General features: G+C 49.7%; 1 protein-coding gene across 5 annotated transcripts in view; it reads right to left on the bottom strand.

Annotated features, from left to right (window-relative positions):
* The window catches only part of NSMF (NMDA receptor synaptonuclear signaling and neuronal migration factor), a 47,384-nt gene extending 34,217 nt beyond the window's left edge, over positions 1 to 13,167 (bottom strand). For 3 of the 5 annotated variants that reach the window (XM_086475769.1, XM_086475772.1, XM_086475771.1), the window contains exons 1-2: positions 13,061 to 13,131; positions 4,228 to 4,289 (exon numbers count right to left, since the gene is read on the bottom strand). In XM_086475769.1, the coding sequence (XP_086331895.1) occupies positions 4,228 to 4,289; positions 13,061 to 13,131 (133 nt within the window). Of the gene's footprint in view, positions 1 to 4,227; positions 4,290 to 13,060 lie in introns of all 5 variants that reach the window. The other 2 variants (XM_086475768.1, XM_086475770.1) reach the window with 1 other exon arrangement.
* Positions 13,168 to 13,608: the final 441 nt, after the last annotated feature.

The following is a 13,608-nucleotide window of genomic DNA, read 5'->3' as shown; positions in this document are numbered from 1 at the left end:
TCTATGTTTTGCTCTCTGTAGCCTTTTTACACTTCCCTTTCACACCATGTCAATCCTTCTCCGTCTTTCTTCTAGGTCTGTCCCAAGGGGCACGCACTCCTACACTAAACCCATGCCACAGACAAGACAGAAAGTCTTTGGAAGGTACCAGAAAGCTATGAGAGTCAGCAAGGTCTCTGGCAACAGCCTTGCAGTCTGAGTGAACAGTGAACATGGGAGAGTGCTCTTCTTGGGAACCTTCCCAGACCTTCAGCCTGCGTGAATAAGCCAGCAAAGAACAGAGGCAGGAAGAGAGCAGGAGATGCATTACCACCTCAGCACCAGCTCCATGTCCTGGCAGCTGCAGCAGAGTCCAACCCTCCCTTTTTTCTAATTCCTCAGAATATCTTAAAGGTAGGAGAAAAATATCTGAATGATCCCAAAGGGACAATACCTTCATCCTCTGCCAGCAACTCATACCCCATCAGCAGGCAGCTGCTCTGTTCCAAAAGCGGAGCAAAGAGAAAAAAATCAGTATGGCCATCATCCCTGCTGTAACCTCACAGAACACAGTCAGTGTGCTCTAAGCCAAGCAACAGAGAAGAGGTAAGTATACCTCCCCAGTCACCTGGAAAAAAATCCCTCCAGAATAAGACATCAACGAATTGCACAGGGACAGTCACACAATATTTCCAAGCCATGAAATGCTCAGACCTCACATCAGGAAGAATCAGAAGTCGTAACCAACAACAAATACTCTCCCTCACCTTTTTCTCACTACACGTACACCCTGCAGTACCCTGAAATCCTCTTTACCTCCTGCTGATGTTCAATTCCATACCCACTGCCCTAGTGAAGGAAGCGGAGCACGGACAGACTGCAATTTTACTGGAAACAGAAGGTAAACAAAGCCTTGCAAATAACTCACCCCTCACTAAAATGGTCGGACATGGCAGCTGGCCCGTCCTGCTGATATGCAATTCCTCTGTAGTTCTTCATTCCCACTCCCCAATTTCTCAAAGACATTCTGTCACACACCTACACACAAGCTCTCCAGAGGAGCCACCAGAAACAGACTCTGGGATGTAAAAGTTACCACCAAAAAATAAGCTCTTTGATCAGTTGTGAAAGGTGAAGTAAGAGGCGGGGTGCAAAAGCCATCATACCATCTCCTGTCCTTGGAGTTAAGGGACTCTAAAGATAAAAAAAGTCAAACCAAAATGGACGATCCCCAGAGAACAAAGTGCAGCAGAAATGAAGTAAGTTGGTGCAGTCTCCGCACACTTGGCATCTCCATCCAGATGGGGGCTCTCCTGTGTCTGCCTGGGGAGTTACAGAGCTCCACCCTTCTGCCAAGGAGTTGAATTAGCGAGCAAAGCAGCAAAAGAACTGGCATCCCAGAGATTCACACCCACCTCATTTTCTGCATGAGGAGGGTTCTAGCTCCTGGATCCGCAGAAGAGGAGAATCCTGTCCTTCCCTCCTCCATTTAAGCCTCCACTGCCCCACTGATGGCTCTGCCACCTTCCTGCTCGTCAAAGACCACAACCCTTTTCCCTCACTGCATTCATCAATGACTTTAAACCTTTCTTAAACCGTTTTTTCTGGACTACAAACTACTGAAGTCAAGGCCTGCCTCCTTCCATCCACATTTAGGCTAGAGCCTTAATCCCAGCTGCAGTCTGCCGGCAGCGCAGGGAGCATCCACATGTACTGCTGGGGTTATTACAGTGGAAAACAGGCCTATCCCACCAGGTAAAGACACTCCTGGTGAAAGCCCAGAGTGCTATGAACAGAGACATAAGTGCACTGAGGACTCGATTCTTCAGTGCACTGAGCTTTCTGGACCCAAGCCACCAACACATGCAAGTAGGAATTTAACTACATTTATTAATTAATTAATTAATTAATTAACTAACTAAATTTAACTACTGGTGGGCTCATACAGCCGTAACGCTGCCTCCCGCTGCCAGCCAAGGTGATGAGTTGGAGCAGATTCAGGTACTTCTATACATATGCTACATCTTCAACTTCTGTAGAAGAGGCCCTCCCTTTGTTTCACTGGAGTCATCAGATGGAAGCTAATCATAAAGCTTAAGCACTCTGCTGAGCCAAAGGTGAAGCGTTCAGAAACTTGCAGAAGTGATACTGAGATATACAGTATTTCTGCCAGAAGGAAAGACTTGACTTCTGTTATTGGACTACTGGGGAGACCAAAAGGGAGCCAAATTTTCTACTCTCAATATTTTTATAGGATAGCAACCTTCATACCATGGTTATTTACAAAGAAATGTTACAGACTCTGTTAAATTATACACTGTGGAATTTCAAAAGATGACTTAAAGAATGATGATTCTTTCTTTTCCTCTTCTATAAACATTTAGAGTAATTTCTAGGGAACTTTATTTCCAAGTCAATACTTAAGGATCTCATAAGGACTGTGTTAAATCCAAGTGTACCTCTTGCTGCTTGACCCTCAGCTGCAGCAACTGAATTTCCTTGGATTCAGATACTATCTCAAGCCTTGACACACCAAGAGGGCAGTGGGTCCGAGAAGGCTTCCCTGGAGAGCGTACAGACGTTACAAGCACACAGAGGGCTTAAGTGTTGGTCTGGTGAGCCCAACAGCAGCGCATTATCCAGGAGTCACACCAGCTCCATTTCCATGTTCTCCTTATCTACAGTCAGAGAGAGGAACGAGCAACTAGGAGCACCCGTAAGGCTTTCTAAGTGCGCATCATAGAGGCTCCTCCTCCTCTGGCTGAAGGTCTGGGAAGGTTCCCCAGGTCTCTGGCACCTGAACAGATCTGCACTTTCCCTTCCTCTTCATCAGAGATCCTCCACCTGGCCTGAACGTGACCCCACAGGTACTATGAGGGCTCACAACATGAGCAGGAGACAATGCTTTCCCTGTGGGAAACTGGGGTGGGGACTGCAGAAAAGGACCAGCAAAGACTCCAGCTGACAGCAGCAGCTGCAAAACCAGCCAAGATAAAGGATGCATTTGCCATTCTGGTGAGCCTCCTCAGACCTGCCTGGCCTGTCTCTGAACTGTCTGTCCAACCCCTTCCCTCCCTCTGCCTCACAGACGCTTTATCTGAGCTGCATTAAACACCAGCCTTTTTCTGCCCGTCCCTTCTTACCACCATGGGTTGTTCTTGGACCAAATATTGTAGGTAAAGTATCACTAGAGTTTCTCATGCCCAAAAAAAAACAATCAAAGAAAACTACAATAGCCTGTTTCCAAGCCCTTCCATTCACAAAGTTAGCACAATTCAGCCAAGGAGAACTTGAAGGTCGTGGGAACAAATTCAAAAGAATAGGCAGGGACTCATTCAGCTGGCTGTCAAAGACTAGTGTGCCTTGGCTTGCTCTTTTAGCAAGAGGTTTTTGCTGCCTGTAGAGGTTTAAACACACACACTTACAGTTCACATAAAATGATAACATCACTCTGCATTATGTTCTATTTAATAACTTTATCCCCTGCAAAACAGTTCCATGCTACAGAACAATCTACTTGTTCACACAGGAGTTTCTGTGGATTCCACAGGATTTTCTATAGGTTTTGTAGCGAATTTATTGTCTGCAAAATGTTTTCTTTCTTCACAGAGAAGACAGAACCCTCTTAGAAATCAAGTGCGTTTCTCCTGTGCTCTCTTGCCCATCCAGCAGAACTCATCATAAGCTGACAGGGACGATATCCACGCTCAAAAAATTAACACATTAGCTAGCACATGCTGGTGTCCTCACCTAGACAAGGCAAACCTCATTCTAATCGCTGTTGAAGCAAACCCTGGGAATAAATCCAGATGCTACCTTGCCAGCAAGGACAGATTGCTGCACATACGCTAAGCACATCAGTAACACGCTATAACTCACCTTTTTTTATTCCCCAGTGAAAGCAAGACCTAGGGGTGACAAACCAATGCAGAAGCCTTGTGCAGTACAATCTTTCACTTCCCAGCTGAAACTTCTTCCAAAGACATCAGCTCTAGTCATGAATTTATGACAAGGCACTTGTCCGCTGAAACTGAACTTGTCCCCACAGCCCACCCAACCTTTGAGTCCCCAAACTGCCTTTTCTCCTCAAGGGCTTCACAGATCTAGAAGGCGACTCCTCCTGCCTCTCTGCTGCCGAGAGCTCACACTAACCCTTTATAATAAATAAATGCACTTTCATTTTAAAGGCCTATTAACAAATAGGTGCATGCACATATGGATAAAAGTAAGGCATGTCAATTCTCTTACCTGAGCCGTTTCTACCTTCTGGATGGTTTTGTGAAAGATATTCTCCAAAAGCCCTTGCCGCTCTGCACATCCAAGCATCACAGAAGGCAGCAAAGGAGAGAAAGAAAGAGATAAGTAAGGGTTAAAGGCCAAGGAAAGAAGGAACAGTTCAATACCACTACACTGCTCTTTTCCTGCAGCTGCCTTTCCCCCAGCTTCTGGTGACACCAATCTAAACGTGCTGCAGTAGCAGTGGGTTAACACACCTCAGTTTCTGCCTGGCCCAGTGGGAAAACAGAGTTGGACTACAAGCCCAGGACTATTTTAGTCTTTAGCTTCTTTGTTAAAACCAAAAAAAAAAAAATTTGAAATGCACCTGCATTAAACTTGGCCTTGTTTCTGTGACGCACATAGGAACTCGATCACTGTCTCTAACCACCCTAAGTTAAACCCATTCTGACAGCCCAGGGAAGAAGGTATCTCCCCTCCAGTCCCAACCATCACCCCAGCCTTCTGCCCTGGCTCTGAATGCTCCTACCTGTGAGCTACCACAGCTTAGACGTTAATGCTAATACCCATTTTACCTACCTTAACCCTAAGTTCTCAAGCACCAGCTATGTCAGTATTTGGATTACTGGATAACCTCATTTGAGAGACCCCACAACACCCCACAAAAGCAGTTCCTGGCTCTCTGATGGATTCAGGTCCTGTGGACGACTGGCATTTTACAGAAATATATTAAGAATCAACCAGGCAGGGTGAGCTCAATCCTTATCCAACATCAAGGCCTACATAAGAGAACAAACCTACGAGTATTCCAGCTAGGGAAAAGCTTTCTGCTTGCAACCCACACAGGAAAGGAATCCTTGGTCAAGGCACGCATTCCCTGGTATACAGTAAACACAATCTCCAGTCTCCTGTTGCCAGGCCATTTGTAGCATTCTGCTGCTGTGCTTGTTGTCCTGCACCCAACAGACCTGTGACTCAAAAGAGCTAACACCAGCTTTTCCCCAGCCATCCATTTTCCCCAGGTTTGTAGAACAATCTCTCCAAGTTCTGCAGCATCACCATCAGGTTGGTATTTGCCAATGGACAGTCCAGGGTGGAGGCTCACAAACAGGGAGACGGAACAGCCACCCACCTCCTTGGCAAGCCAAGCCAACTAAACCCAGCAGCCGAGCACTCTCAGCCTGCGAGCACACCAGTGTCTCTTAGGGGAGAAGACTAAGCCTTGCTGCAACAGGGATGACTCTCCATACCAAGGCATCATGTCCACTGTCCTCCTCCTTCAGAGGTGCTCAATCTCAGAACATCCCTCTCCAGTTCAAGCTGCCACAAAAGGCTGGACTCGTAACAGCCATTAAACATTTAAGTGGAAAATGGCTTTGACCTCCAAAACAACCTTCTGCTTTGCTACTCGATGCAGCAGCATATCCCAACTTGTGCAGACAGGATTTTCCCCCCATGCTTTTAAACACCTCCTCCCAAAGGGGAAAACATTAACAAAGCTATGATGTACCTCCCAGAGCAACCAGAGCTGGAAGGAGTGGGAAGTCCATTTGTCATCCACAGCCAGCAACAGGGGATCGATATGAATGATGAAGAAAGAGTAATTTAATCTCCCTGGGACTAAATTTCAACACAGCCAAATGCAAAACGCTTTGGAGCAGTGCAGCTGGAGCTGTGCAAGAAGCACATTTAAACTTCTGCATCATTACAGGCTAACACACACCGCAGAGTATTTTTTCTGCTTCCAGATTCTTGCCTGTCTAGCACCAGGCTGTACCTTTAGACACTAGCCTGGGGCAGCAGTTGCCCAAACTGTCTTCCTCAATGCCTAAGCACCCCCAGAGACGGTCACACAGAGCCTCTGTCACACGTGGGAGCTATACACTAGCATGCAACCCCCACTACAAAGAACAAAGGGATGACCATCATGGTTCACCCACACAGGAGGACAAGCACCTCATGGATGTTCCTTGCACCCACTACGTTTCCGTCTGGGCAAAAAGCAGGTCTTGGTCCTGGGGCCACACACAGATGTAAAGTTGGGAGCTGGAGTGTGGCAACTTCAGGGAAGTGATTGAGTCACCATCTCTGGAGGTATTTAAAAGACGTGTAGATGTGGCACTTAGGGACATGGTTCAGTGGTGAACTCAGCAGTACTAGTTTTATGGTTGGACTCGATGATCTTAAGCATCTTTTCCAACCTAAATGATTCTAACATCAGGCTATGCAGCTGCAAGAGCACTCCTGAGCTACTCCTGCACTCCATCTTAAGAGGTGGTTAAGGCTCAGCCAAAGCCACGGCTGATCTCATGTAGCACTGGCAACAGCCCCGCTTTGAGCAGATGGCTAGGCTTGAGGCTTCCAAGATCTCTTCCACCAAGACTTCTGGAAGTCCAAGGCTTCCCATGGAACTGTCTGTCCTGGCAAGGCATCATCAACACCATTCAAACAGGCTACCTAGTTCTCAGGTAAATTAACAGGGAGAGAACATGGTGATTTACACAAAAAAAGCTGAAATATGATGATAAAATTTAGTCCGTAACTAGTTTAAAAGCTCCAAGAGCATGTTAGTTTGTTTATCATTCTCTCTATTCATCTCTCTGCCAATGCCTGAAGCTGATCTGTCTGCCTTAAAATCTGAACCAATGCTTCACCTTTAGCTTGCAAACCACAGGCTCAAAAAATCAGCGCCAAGCACTTCCTCAGATCAAACTGCAAACGGCTAACATGGAGCCAGAGAGAAGCACTGCCACCCTCCATCCCACCTTGTTCCACGGTGAAAACAGTGTCACTCAGAATAAGACCCCGAGTTCAAAGGTGCTGCCACTCTCCTATTTCCCCGAGCAGATGAGGTAGGAGGGTAAAACCCCAAGTGCCAGAGCTCCCGGTGAGCAGGTGATGCCCAGACCTCTCCTTGCAGGTTAGAAGCTCAGTCAAGGAGCACAGAGCAACTCAAAAACATTGCTGCCCGGCCCAGGCTGAACCTGCAGGTCTGTCACTACTGTTCCACTGCTCTCAGACGCTGCAGGCCAACCCAAGAGCAGCAAACGCAGACGCTTGGTCACAGTTATCTAGCGACAGCTAACAAGGCAATGACGCCTGCACAGCACAATGTGCGACGGGGGTTTTCCAGCCAATTACACCGCAAACTTCAGACCAATTTTATTTGCCTGTTATCTCAGTGGTTCCCTTCTACATTCCTGCTTCCCAAGTGCCATCGGCTTCTCCTTGGCTGTGCCTCAGCTGATCTCCCACAGATGTCTGCATGTGCCCTTTGCCAAGGGGACTTTGCTGGCCATGCTAGCTCCTTATGCCTAGTCTCCCCTTGCCAAGCCTTTTGTGTTCCTCCTCCGCCCTCATGGGGCTCGCAGTCACCCCAGTTTACCAGCATCTGCCCATACCATTAACGTGCCATTTACCCCCTCTCCTTGGCTACCCAATGACTTGATCAAAATAAAGTCAGAGCAAAATTCAAACAGATGGTAGCTGCTCTTTTCATCCCATCCTTTTCCATTTCTTTTATCAACATGCTGTATTAGCACAAGCCACACAATCATACTTTTCTCTCAGCTCAATTTTGCCTCCACTATGACAGCCAATGTAGTTCAGGTCCTATCAAGTCACCTGAAGGCACTGGACAGAAAACCCTTCAACTGGGCTCAGAGCAGAGACACCTCAGGATAATTTAACTGGTGAGAGATAAAAAAGAAAACTTGTTTCACATAAATGAGACGAAGTACAAGGTGCCTTACAGATATGCGGGCTGATGAGCTATAACCCTGAGTGTATGACACTGCAAAAGCTGCATACAAATGAGCAGGTAGTACTGAGAGGTAATCAGCTGATGACATGACAAGTTTAGCCCTGACTCATCTAGAGAGCTTCTCATTTTAGTGGCAGATCAGACCTGCATGTTACACAGTCAGCACAGCTCGATTTAACAAAAGGACATCAACCAGGGACTACAGCCTTGGTACGCTGCGCTACTGAGTCTAACCAGTAAAGACAAGACTGCCGTTGCCTCGGAGAAAGCACTGCCATCATCTCCAGCTTCCTCTCCGTCAGAATGACTTCAAGAGTGCAGAGGGTGGGATGGGGTAGCACAACGCAGGCAGCAAAGGCAGCTGCCCTTCCAAGGGCATTTTTCAGCCCTCACTGTGCATTAGATGTCAGAGCTGGACTCAGGTCTGGAAGAGAACTGAGATTTTGCGAAGAAGCATAGACAGTCTAGACATACATTTGCTAGAAGGAGGAAAGCTGCCAAATAACAAAGATCTCAATTACAACATGACGAGCATGGAACAGCCTTCTTGTCTCTGAAATAATCACATCAACAGGATAACAGGGGCCTTGATGCATACCAGCAGCTATGAGAAATCTATGCACACAAATTCGTGCAATCAACCAAACTGACGCTGAACTGAGTGAAGAATGTGTATGGGAACACTCAGAGATACACAAAAGACCTGAGGTAACTCCATTTAGAGCATAGCAGCAAGCTAAGCAAAACCTGACTATCCAGGAGTATTACATGGAAAAATAAAGAACACCCACCACCTGCTCATGTTCCTTCAGAAGCACTGCCCAGAGGAGCTGCAGCAGGAATCTGTTGTGATAGCATCTGACAGTGCTGCACCTCAGGAAAACAGGAGAGAAGAGACCTCCTGCATCATCAGGACCTGCGTCCTCCTACAGCAGCCATCCTGCTCTTGTCATCAAGCAGAGCGGTGTCTGTCCCCTCTGTCACCCCCAGCATACTCACAGTTAACAGCTCAGTTAAAGACTGTTGGCACCTACGTTGATATAACCTAATAGTAACAACACTCTGATAGATATAAATCAGTTTTCTGAAATATCTGAGTGGGAGATGGTAGCTAGAAAATTTTCATTTTAAATTTTAAAATTCTAAATTCTCACTCTCAAGAAAGGGAAATCAAGATGTCAGCAACGGATCTTGAAGTCAAAGACCTGGCAGTTTTGTAGGAATTCCTAGTCACGGAGCTTGGACAGGAGGAGAGAGGACAGAGCAGAAAGATGTTAACAGAACAAGGTAATCAAAGCACGAGAGGGTTCATACCACTCACAGGAAAATTCATAAGCGGAAAAAATGAATCTAGATTCTGTGAAGAACCCAGATTTAAGCCAAAAACTGCTCACACAGTAAGAAACCTGGGATAAGGAACACGTTCAAGTACCTTGGCATTCTGTCAGTGCAAATTTACCCTTTCGCAGCAATTTACGCTTCGTGGCCTTGTTTAAACCTGCTCCCTAGCCCTCTCTAGTCAGTAGAGAGGGAGAGAAACCCAATTCTTCTGTCTCTGTGGGGTATCTTGGACTATACACCAAAGTCCTGAAATTGAGTAGGATGAACCACGCTCTCGACTCAAATACCTCTCCTGCTAATTCTAGCAAGGAGAGATGGTTCTGGAACACCCAGCAAGAGTCTCAGGTCTGTTTGCTCGCACTATCACATGCTCCCAGAGAAAATCTGTAGGCCAGAGTAATACCAAGCAGAGACGCAGGAAAAGATTTACTTTATTGCCACATTTGGGTTGCCAGTACTGTTCTGTAGGCACAAGGACAAAGAGAGCCCGTTTCTAAAGGCTTTGGTTCATCTGTGCCCTTGATAGTGTGCTACGGAAGCCAAGGAGCACGTGTCAGACGCCACGCGGGCCAGGACCCTGAAGAGAACCTGCACAAGCCCAAACCGCAGCAGCCTGGGAGCTGTCAGCGGAGGGGCAGCACCAAGGTCACGACTCAAGGACAAGGGCGTTAGCCCTGCCTTCAGCACTCGTGCCCCAGGAGCTGCAAAGCAAAAAAAAGCACACAGAGGAAGGAGATATAGCACGACAGCGAGATCTCGCGGACAAGCGCCTCAGATTTGATCAAAGCAACAGCACCAAGCCACAGTCACCTCCCGGCTGCCGCACGCAGTTCGCTGCACCTCTCTCAGAAGGGGACAAGACTCCAGCGACCAAAGTTGGCAGTATCATGGATGCTCTCAACAATGCTAGCACAGAGCAACTATGCCATTATTTTGTAAGAAGCTATTTAAAAGACCTAGTACACAACAAACTGCATGGAGCTTAATTAATTCTCCTGGGACAGGAGACTCCCCTGAGTCGCTCTGCAGAGATTTTAATTTAAGAATCTAGGGAGCTTGCACCTTCTGCTTAGATCACATTGCTCCTGACAGCAAACAAATGATGCTCCCTGCTCAGTAACAGTCAAATGCACACACGCACGTACTCCAGCCACACGTAACAAATACCCATCAGTGACCACTTGGACTCGCAGCGAATTTCAGGAGACTATTTTTCTCTCTAAAAGAAAAGTCAGGAGAAATACGAATAGGGCAGAACTCAGGAGGTACAGAGAAACAATCCCAGGGCATCTCCTCCTGCAGCACAAGAATCCCATGGCTGCCTACATGAAACTGCAGGGGACCTGATCATTGCAGCAGTGCTACCCACACAGGTGACCCAAGTCCCCAACCCTCTGGGAAGGACAGAATTGTCTATCTCTGTAGCCTTATCTACTGCCCTGTAGAGTCCTCGCTGTAGATAAGGTAGATAAGGACAGGGGGGATACATGGAGGAGGACCCAGGGCAGAGTAGAGCAGCTCTGTGTGACATGCTCGGAGAAGCCCAGAGGAAACCTTTCAGCAGGTGGGACATCACCCCTGTAGAATTTTATGGGCGGCAGAGACCACACAAGGCAGCGACTGAGACATGCTGGAGTGGCAGGATGGAGGCACACTGGCAGAGCTTGTGTCCACCAGCACCTTCTCCATGCAAAGAGGCAATGCAGAAGTTCTCTGCCCTCCTCAAAGGCTTTTTCAATCAGGCATTTCTAGCGCAGGACATGAACAAGGAGACATGTAAGAGTACATGTCCTGTGCCACGGTCTATGTGACCAGACACTCCTCAAGGACTTCAGGTTTCCCTGCCCAAGTCCACTCAGCTAACTTTTCTGGTCAAACCACAATTCACACCACCAAAAGACACCTCAGGGCTCCCACACAGCAGTAGCAGCAGCTTGTCAGTAGTTACAGCAGGTACATAGCACACCAGAACCCCAGAGGTACCTCCTGGACTCTACACGTTGATACTACTTGAGTACCATCTGCCCATCCTGGTGGGCTAACAAGCCTTTGCATTCAAAACGCCTTGGTCGCTCCCAAACACCCACGCCACCATTTGAAATCTTACCAATTACCGAATGTGGTGTTCGTGTGACTGGCTGTCTGATCCTACTCCCAGAACCTCATTATAACAGTTATGGTGCATTTTGTGTCATTTCTGTACATCCACCCGGCTGACATCTGCCAAAAAGAATCCCACTTCCTGATCTCTGAACACTGTTGAAAGCGCTCACATTTCGGTAACTGGTTCTGAACAGGGTGCACCATAACGTGGGGAAAAGTTCCAGGCTCTGCCCAGACAGCTTTCCCCAGAGGCACTCCAGACTTTGAAGGACGGATTTCTTTACAACACAGACAGCAATATATAGACATCTTGGGATCTCTTCACTTCAAGCCATAAGACTATCTTTTCTCCCAGCACAGTAGAGATGCTGTAACGCTGAGTTACAGTCACAGAGAGGTGACTGAGATCCTCAGCAGCACAGATCAAGTCCTACACACGACTCCGGGTTATTCTAATGCAATTTTGCCTAACACAAAGGAGGTGTTATATAATGCAGTTGAAAAGTTTCTTTCTTTCCATTCTTTTCAGCAGCCAAGAGCTAGTCTGGATACAGCAGAGACGCTGACAGACCTACCCCTTTGCACAGCTGTACTGTAGGAGCAGCTAAAAAGCTGTGCCAATGCCCCCAAACTGTCACCAGATGATTGTCGTGACACTTGCACTGCAGCGTGGGAGAAGGGTCGTTTCCATCTTTCTGGGCAAAGGGCACTGTAGCAAAGCTCATCTGCAATAGCTTTTTAAACCTAAGTACAACCACCAGCAAACACGTTTTCTAGGATTCCCACGTTTGAGACTAAAAAGCACTGAGACCAGACAGTATGTGAAACGCTACACTGTAGGACAAGCAATATGAAAACGTAACAGGCACAATATAGCCCCAAATCTTTTAACTGGGCAGTGCGGTGGCTTGGGACATTGCCAGAGAGGGCAGATGTGGCGGGTCCAGATTTTCACACAGTAGGTTTTCCATTCAGAGGAGCGAGACCCCTTGAAGAAAGCTGCTGACTTTGCCTTCGGACGCGCAGATGGCATTTCAGCTGATGAGAAACCACCGAGCAAACCGACCGCGCTTCCAATTCCCGAGGATGTGAAAGATCCAGCCCTGACAAACCCACTTCTGACCTGCTCCTTGCCAACCTAGCAAATAAAACCTGCGGATGATGTTAGCTGGGCCGGCAGCAAGAAGCAGGGACACCTTCGGAGACAAGTCGCCTCTCCAAAGTCTCAGGGTCCGCTGCGTGCAGGGGAGGGCACGGTCGCCCGCGGCTACCGGCCGGCTGCAAGCCGGTGGCTGCTCTTGGGGGTCACCGCAGCAGCCAGCGAGGGCGACTCGCCGGCGGTGCCCCGGGGGCGCACGCCAGGGTCCCTCCAAGCTCGCCTACCCCCGGCTGCCATTCCCGAGCTCCGGGGGATTGCACCCTACCCCGATGGCCCTGCACAGCCGCCACTCCGGCCCTGGGGCCCAAGCCCCGGGGTCGCGCCCGCAGCCGGCCGCCTTGGCTCGTCCTGAGGGGCTCGGGGCCTTCCCCCAGCTGGGCGCCCCGCGGGGAGAGCCCCCGGCAGGGCCGGGGGCGGGCAGGGTCCCCAGCACCGCGGGGCTCCCTCAGGCGCCGCCCGCCCGCGCCCCCGGCACCCACCTCACTTTGGCCGCCACCGACGACATGGCCTCGTTCCTCAGCGTCTTCCTTTTGGACACGGCTGTGCCCATATTCGCGCGGGGGGGAGCCGCCGGGGGAGCGCTCATCGCACGACCCCGCGGCTGCCCATGCCGCGGCGGGGCCGGGTGCCGGGGCGCGCCGCCGCCCCTCGCTGCCGCGCTCCCTCAGCGCCCCGCCATGCCGCCGCCACCGCCGCCGCCGCCACCGCGGCGCCCCCCGCCCCGCCCCGCCGCGCTGCCCCCGGCGAGTGCGGCGCTCCGCCGCCGCCGCTGCCTCCTCATTGACTGCGGCAGGAGGGAGGGCCCGGGCGCGGCCCGCCGCCCAGGAAGCGCCGCTATATTTGGCCGGCGGCTCCCTCCTCCGCCCCCGCCTCCTCCCGCCTGACATCATGGCGGGCCGGCCGGGAGGGGGGCGCCGGCCCCTCCTGAGGGGCCGCGGTGGGCGGGAGGCGCCCGCCTCGGACCGGCGACCCCGGGGAAGGGCGGTTGGCGCCCGCCCCCGCGGCGCTGCCATCGCCGGGGTCCCGC

This window comes from Leptosomus discolor, chromosome 19, assembly GCF_034619465.1.
Source record: "Leptosomus discolor isolate bLepDis1 chromosome 19, bLepDis1.hap2, whole genome shotgun sequence".
NCBI lineage: Eukaryota > Metazoa > Chordata > Aves > Leptosomiformes > Leptosomidae > Leptosomus > Leptosomus discolor.
The sequence above is the reverse complement of the archived record's forward strand: the minus strand, read 5'-3'. Positions and strand labels throughout refer to the sequence as shown.